The 8223-nt window shown below is 42.6% G+C and overlaps 1 protein-coding gene across 10 annotated transcripts in view; it reads right to left on the bottom strand.

Annotated features, from left to right (window-relative positions):
• MSRB3 (methionine sulfoxide reductase B3) overlaps nucleotides 1–8223 on the bottom strand; it is an 83384-nt gene that overhangs the window by 51964 nt on the left and 23197 nt on the right. For all 10 annotated transcript variants that reach the window (XM_031553531.1, XM_031553535.1, XM_031553537.1 and 7 more), the window contains one exon: nucleotides 1664–1772. In XM_031553531.1, coding sequence (XP_031409391.1) covers nucleotides 1664–1772 — 109 coding nt within the window. The remainder of the gene's footprint in view (nucleotides 1–1663; nucleotides 1773–8223) is intronic.

Raw genomic sequence — 8223 nt, 5'->3', positions numbered from 1 at the left:
ATCCTCCGATCTTTATTAAATGAAGCAAATAAAGCAGGCACAGGAAAAGGGGAATGTCCTCATTAGTTAGTTTCAGGTGTTACGTATCATGCAAGAGGAAGCAAATTGCCACACAGTTCAAAGGACAGAACAACAAAAAGGAGAAAAACTGGAATCTTGGTAAGTGAAATGCACATTCTGTAAACACGGATGCTTTCAAATTTAGTTTCATCCTATGTACTTCTATGCAAGAGGGTTTGCCTTTAGGAAATGTTTTAGCAGTGAGTTCAGATGCTGAGCGAGAGGTGCAAAGCTCTTGGGTGTCTGCCATTGAGATGATAATGAGGAATCAGTGTTTGGTTCGTCCAACATGGGCTGCCAGGGCAACAGAAGTATTGTAGCTGAAAATGAAATAATTGCTCCATGATTTCAAGCTGCATGCGCCTTATATTTGTAGCTGAAAAGCAATATTACAGCTTTGAGGGAATATTTTTCTAAGTTAACAATCTAAAAGGCTAGGAGGTCATTCATCTAATACGAATCAGCTGCGCTAGTCCAACAAAAAGCCTATGTGCTCCGCAGCTTGTTTTTATTATCCTTTCACCCTTTTTATGAGGTCCAATTTTTTTTTTTTTTTTTTTTTTATAAACAGGATTTTTAAGAATGACCTTATCTCCGATTGTTTGTGCACATTAAATCACGTTGCCGGTCCCATACACAAGAGGGAGGGACGCGGGGCAGGAAAGCCTCGCAGCGGGGGCTGCCGTCCCCATCCCCTGGGCAGCCTGGGCGGCGGGGGGGTGAAGGGATGGGAGCAGGGGATCGGCCCACTCGGCTCGTCCAGCAAACAGCACGCTGTCGGGAAGAGTGCCGCCTATTAAGCAGGACCCCATGTGTGGTGAAGAGCCCTTTCAGGTCATGAATGAAAACAAGCGGTTACATCATTAGTACATTTGGATCGGAGGTAAAGCCGGGGCCTTATGCCAAGCTCAATGGTATAAATTAGACAACAAAAATGGTTAGGCCTTGGCAAGTTACCTTCGTGTTGGAATCAGCTGAGAGAGACTTTATTCACTAAAAACAGTCTTGGAAGCAAGTCTCTTTTTTCCTGCAGGATTCAGGGCTGGCTTCCAGCGACTAAAGCCATGTGAGGGCAGTTATTGAAAATTTTTGACATTCCAACCACAAATGAGCCAATAAATACCTTCTCCACATGTGCTTCAAAAAGAAATTGGAGCGCGGTGGAAAAGAACTAAATTATGCTACCTTCTTTCTGCAGCCAAAATGTCTATACTTACAATGACCACCTTCAAAACTTCAGCATCCTGGCACGGGGCCATTTCCCTCGTGGTTCTGCTTACTGTGATGTCTTCCAAGAAGTGTACCTAAACCGCTATTACTTCCACACATTTTGTAGTAAACTAAAAACAGACTCTAAACATAAGCCCTGCGACTTTATAAGACATACAGTGTTCATTATAAGTCACACAAGACCCCTGGCCGTGGCCTCCATGCTGCAGATGCTTGTCTTTCGGTGGTGTTAATTTGTAGGGGTTAGTAAACAAGTGCAGAATTCCTGGAAGAAAAAAGTTGCCGGGGAGGATGAGGAAGCGCCAGCGAGAGCAAAGGGAATCAAGGAAGATGCCTGCGTTTCGAGGGATGCGCTCCCCTCGCCCTGCCTTACCTTTCTGTCCCCTTCTCCTGAGTGACATGGTACTGCAAGGGTGTCAGCCGCTTCCTCAGCTCCTCCTGGGAAAAGACCACCTTACAGTCTTTTTTATCCCTACATGACCCTGCAAAGGGAGAGGATATGGGAGAAGGAGCCTTTTTAGCTTAAATCCTGAATAATTGCTTTGGCAGACGGCCACAGCATAGCTTCTGCATTCACTTGTCAATGACCAGACCGGTCCCTAATGCACGAAGAATGGCTCAGCTGAACTGCAGCTGATTATTTTTTCAAATCCAAGTTTAAAAAGAATTTTGCTCGAGAGCCAGGTGATTCCACTGGAGCAGTGACAATGTGCTACAGCCAAAGCCCTTCCGTGTGTTATACGCTAAACTGTTGCGCACAAAATCATTCACAAGAAAGTTACATTTTCCAGCCATTTAAAAAGAAAGAAAGAAAGAAAGAAAGACTGCAATATATCTATATATATATATAATATATATATATAACTACAGCTGAAATGTTCTTTACAAGACATCTATATCGGAGATTTATGGTAATGGGCATATGATGTTCAGCCACAGCGTCCAACAATTTCATACCCCTTTAAGGTAGTTTAAAATAATGATAGACCTTTAGAATTCCAATCCAGTTGATTTAATATTCAGTAGCATCTTAGTCCTTTTTTCTTTACAAAGGTAGCAGTTGTATTTTTCCCAGTTGAAGCACTAATAGGAGCCCTGAGCGGCAGGTCATTATGCAGCATGATGTATCAGGTTCAACAATAAAGTTCCTTTAAAAATTAGGGTTGCTATTGGAATTACCCATCTCTGAGAATCTCGTATTATGCTTAATTCACACAAAAAGGAGTACATAGGGATTACTGTAAAAAACATTTCTATGGAACAAAAATGCACGTCACATCAAGGAAGAAAAATAACAATAAAGCTGTTTTTGAATGAAAACTCCCAAAGTAATAAGAGAAATTGCCAAATATTAAAATAACTTGAATAATCACTTGCAAAAACGAGCTGACAAAGCATGGCAGGAAAAAAGCGCTCTAATGACAGTAATTAAAATATGATACAATTAGAAATAAACAGTCCCGACAAAAATATTTTTTGCTAGTAATGTATATACGCTCATAAAAAGACCAATTGTGTTCCCAAAGTAGAGGGAACAGAGCTACCCATCTGTATGTCATTTAGTACAGGAGAGGCAATGGCAGGTTTAAATTACATGGTATTGGATTGCAATTTCCTAACATTGGATGCTTTTCTGCTTTTTTACCTTGAGTCATTACTAAGGAGTGTTCATAAAAAGTAGCTTAAAGCACAGATGCTTGCAAATCATTTAAGAAAAGATGTTTCTTTCTTCCTCCCCCTCTTCTTTTTTCATTTTTTCTAATGTGTGGGGGTGGGTGAGTAGGGGAGAGAGAAAAAGAATAATGTAGTTGGTCACTACTGACTAACCCTAGGAAGTATTTTCAGGAAGAAAAAGTAAAATTGAAAACATCTGATTGAAGTAAATAGTGCAAACATAAAAAGCTTTACTAGTGAAAGAAAGGTATTGAAAAGCGACTTTATTTCATAAATTAGAAATTACTTTTGATCTAAACATTCTTAAAAACAGATTGTTTTCCACTCTGAGCCCTCTCATTAGCTGTGCTGCAGAGCCCACGTTTTAATGGCAGGCTTTGAAAGGGCGCTGCTGTACGCCTTTGTTAGCTCCAATCTTATTTAGGAGAGGGATAAAGATTTCATTCCAGGTCTCTTTGTTTGTCTTTCAAGAACCACTAAAGCAGTATTCACACAAATTTTGCAGGAATGTGCCCTGTGCCATAGCTTACAAATTATTTGGTTTTGGTGCACTTAAAGGTCACCTTCCAAATTAGCAAAATTTTCCTACATCCTGGCTTTTCAACCTTAAATGTAAATATTGTTTCCTAACTGTAAGTGAGGTTTGTTCTTTACAATGTTTGGTTGCTTATTTAAAGATGTCAGACTTTGGAGGGTTATATTCTCACAACGTGCTGGGCTCTAGGACTAGTGAGTCCTTCAAAGTAGAGCGAGCAGGGAAAGGAAGCACACGCATTACATAAATAACTATTGTTGTGTTGCACTACGCTGCTCAGAAGGAAACTGAGAGCTGCTCTTTCGTCTGATATTGCAGTATCAAAAATTGGTCTAGAGAGCAGCAAAGAATCCTACAGACCAACACCTCACTTTTAAAAATATCTCCCAATTGTTTCTTCCAGAACGTCCATTTGCTCTTCAGTTGTTTCAAACAAGCAAACTAAGGATATCTTCGCTGTGCAAAAAGTCATGGAAAATACTGAACGTTTTGCAGAATAGCCAGCATGCCCTCTTTGCACTCCTTGAATAATTTCTATCTCAGAAACAAGTGTTCTTCAACTAGCAGGCTAACTGTTACTCACTAGGAAATTTCTGTATGCCACTTGATCCATTACATAGATCAGAAGTAGGGAGCGTGTTACAAAAGATTTTTCCCCACCACTTTTAAAAACTAACCTCCTGTTTTACAATACAGACGAGTATTTCTATCTGTGGGGGAATCTTGCTAATCTGCGCTGGGGTAAATTACAACCTGACCCAACAAAGGACTTTCCAGGTTTCCAGTTTAATAGAGCACACGGCAGCAAAAAGCTGTGGTTGCTCTACAAATCACACAGGCAGTCTCTCAGTCCAGCCCTCAGCTCTAAGGAACAGCCCTATTCAGGTAGCTGCACTCACTAGCTAACTACTAGCAGCGACAACAAAAGGCTCAAGGAATTGACTGCACTATTCCCAGGTTGCTGCAGAGCCAGGGAGGTGATGAAGGCTCAACCATGACCGGAGAGTGGGAGGATGCATTATCTGAATCACGCCCCATCTACAAGCTTCAGGAAGATGGCAGGATGAAATTCTAGGAGCTGAGTCCTTCAGCTGGGAAGGAACTACCATGCAAGAGGACAAAAATGCTCAGCCTGCAGTACACGACCAGCCTGCCAATCCAAGGGAAACCAACAAGCAATGGTTGTTAAAGAAGACAAAGGTGCCCTGGCCGCCCTCCTCACCCTGGTTCCCTGCATGAGATACCACCTGCAAGCTATGGGAAGGGATCCTAATCAGCAACAAAACTGCAAAACCTTTCTGGGCAACTCAGGCACAAAGTAAGGCCCCACTGTTCCTTCACAAATGGTGCAGCTCCCAGCAGGAGAGATACAATGCCATCAGTTGTACACACAGCATGGCAACTGTGTGATAACTCTGACAGTATGGCTAGACTAAATACACAGTGAACATAACCAAGGTTGGGTTCATTCTGTCTTTGGACTCTGAATGGGATCTGACATTATCTAGAGCTGATGCTCCTTCACCCAGCTGGTCCAGACAGGGCTCCAAGAGTGGACTGAATGCCATTCATGATCTGCTTGTGCATTACTCTGGCCGCACAATTCACCCTTTTCTTTGGCAGACATCTACAACGCTTGCACAGGTTCCATTGCAGGGTCTGAGACCAAGCGCAAGCTTTCCAGTCAGCGCAGCATGGTGCCTTCATTCTCCTTGCTGCTCGTCAGGAGAGCAGTGCACACCACCATTCCATACCCAGTGCTGACAACGACTCTTCAGGCCACTTGCCTTCTGTCTTTTCCAGCAGTTCCATCAGTGCTAGAAGTTGCTGGAATCTTGGAACAGGATGGAAACCTCGAAAGAAAGGCCGGGCCCACAAATCTTAATGTGTAAATATAAAAAAATAAAGCACAAGAGGGTGAAACAAACAAAACCAGAAACACTTCTGGACCCTTTGCATCATCCCTGTAGTTAGGAATGGCTTTTCTCAAAAGAAATGCAAAGTGTGCTGCAATTTATTGTTCACCCTCAGACCATGCACATTTTAGAGTTCAGCCCTGGTGTCTGGAGGCCTTCTGTAAAAAAATGACTTGAACAGAAAGTATTTTCTGGGTGTTGACCTGATAATGATGACATTAAGCATCTCACCTCACATATAAATTCCTATTTCAATTGATCTTTTCAAGCTTGTGGTTCATAACACAGGTGAACAAGTGCCATTTCCTTCAATATAACCAATCACAAGGAAACTAGCAACAAGATACGTCCAGACAGACTGACATGAGTTTGCAGACCATTACTCCTCACCACTCAGCCCTTCGCTTGCTCCACCATGCCGGAGGTGTCAAGCAGTGTCTGGCGTGCCCTGAAATACCTGGCACTGCGCCTGATGCCTTTCCTCCTTTACATCCTCTTTTGAACTGTTCTAATGATTTTCTCTTACATCCTGTTGCTTCCCATCACTGCAAAATTAACTCAGCATTTGAGCTTCGTGGAAGACACAGCATACGTTTTCCTCCTTCTGCGTATGCTTATATTCCACTAGCACTAATGGACATTACAGTCATGCATTGAACGCAAACTGTTAAGACTTCCTGAATTAAATACTGCAAGATCAAACATTCCAGCAGAGCACGGACATATAATAAATTGGGTTTCCAGTCTTCAGTACTATTTCTTTTAACAAACCCAAGCATTCTGAGGGGCCTTCCTGCACATTTTGCTATATCTATACCAGCACAGCCCCAGTCATGCAATGGACCTGTGTGGGCAGACCCCCGAGGACGTGCACAGCTCCAGTAACTGCAGAAGGGTCTGTGAAGATCTCAGAGGACCTAGCTCTAAGTGTCTCCTGCTTCCCAAAGCCCCTTCACAGGTGGGTCCTACCTCACTCATCCACAGTGAATTATCTCACACTGAAGCTAAAAGGGACCCTGCAAGATTAGAAAATATTTGTGTACGTGTTTTTAAATTAATCTCCTTGCATATGTTATCACCAACAATCAGGTTTATTAAACTTTGACTCTCTTGGTTTTATTCTTTTAAATTTTGTTTGTACAGTTTATGCCACCCCATGCACCTTTGGTCTGCATCAGGAAAAAAAAAAAAGGTGTGTGGGGGGTGGAACTGTTGATCTAATTAACAAAAATTAAAACAACTCTTCAAAATGCAAATCAATGCAAACAGTTCTGTTAGCTTGTAAATTTAGAAGAAAAAAGTTCTACAAAGCACAGTATTTGATACATCTTTATATAATCCCATCACAAGCCATTTTAAATCACCTCAGCTACGACTGCCCAGGAGAGATTCTACAAAAGAACTCTGAAAACTGGGAGGTCAAGTTTAAGTAAAACCCAAACTTTGACATTAGGGAGACCCTGTAAACGTTTTACACATTGAAAAACAGATTTGTGGTTCTTCTCTGAGGGATAGCTCCTTTGCTTTCTTTCTGTAGACAGCTAACTCCCATCTGCTGCTGAAATACCATTTGCAGTTTCATGCAAGCATTAGGAGTAATGGAGTGAAGTCCATTTCCACTATATTGTGCGTTGAAAATCCAAAAGCCAGGTACTGGGATAACAGCCTCAACACGGGCTCAAGAACAACACCAAAAAATATGTCTCAAAAAAACTGTCTTATTTAGTAGTCAGGATGGTTACACAGCTACAAAGGAAGGGCAAGCCAGATCTCTGCAACTTCACAAGCTTCCCATGCAATCATATAACAGAGCTGCCACATTTATTTTTTTCACCTGGCCATCAGCATGTCTCCTGTTTTATACACACTTATATACTGAGTCATCAGCAAAGATCTTCTGTGTAAGAACACCAGCTTCCTGAGCACTAAAACTCAAATAAACCCACTGTGGTAGCAACAGGGACAGATCTAAGGGGCAGGAGCTGCCTTACTGCTTGCCCTGAGCTGTGAGTGCTGTGGTTACGTGGCCAAGGCCAAGGTTACGTGGGTGATGCACCAGCCAAGGAGACTTTGTTCCCTGCAAAACGAATCTGAAGCTGCCTGCCCTCTCTGCGAATGTAAAAAACATTCTGCAGGGGCTGGAAGTGTTTTGCATATTGGGAAAGGGGGAAAGAAAAGCAGCTCCATTCGTCTACTCTACTTCCTTATCTCATATTAATGAAATCAATGTCACTACCAGCCACAACCTCGCTCCCACAACCTTTTGAGGTTGAGCACTCTGAGAGCAGCCTGCACCACAGGTGGGGGTGAGCATGGCTGCCTCACCAGGACAGTGGAAATGGCAGCACACAGCCCCTCAGAGAGGCTGGTGAGCAGAAGCACTTCATGCAACAAGGAGCAAAAGTCCTTGCATTATCACTGCCACTTCTGTCAGGCCACAACAGCCAAGGACAGGCACAGGGCAGCCAGCCTGCCTGCCTTGCTCTTGGGTGCAAAGCAAGCAAGGCAAGATTGAGATCCACAGGTACAGCAGTGGGGAGGGAGCATTTATTATGATCGATTTCTCTTCCTCTCTCCTCTAATAGACAAAGAGACTTTTGTTTTGCTGATATGATCCCAGCACCTTTCATGGGCACTGCATTTGTTTAAATTAAAAGCAAGAAAGGCAGAGGCTCTTCAAGGGAGACTAGAGCATTCTGTATCTGGTCAGTAGATTTCTGTCAGGATCAATAAAAAGGTGCACAACATATGGAAAGGCATTTTATTAACAGCAGAATTAAGCTGAATTTAATAAAAGTGCTTTATGCT

The sequence above is a fragment of the Meleagris gallopavo genome, chromosome 1 (assembly GCF_000146605.3).
Source record: "Meleagris gallopavo isolate NT-WF06-2002-E0010 breed Aviagen turkey brand Nicholas breeding stock chromosome 1, Turkey_5.1, whole genome shotgun sequence".
NCBI lineage: Eukaryota > Metazoa > Chordata > Aves > Galliformes > Phasianidae > Meleagris > Meleagris gallopavo.
Note: the sequence above shows the minus strand (reverse complement) of the source record. Positions and strands in the feature narration are given on the sequence as shown.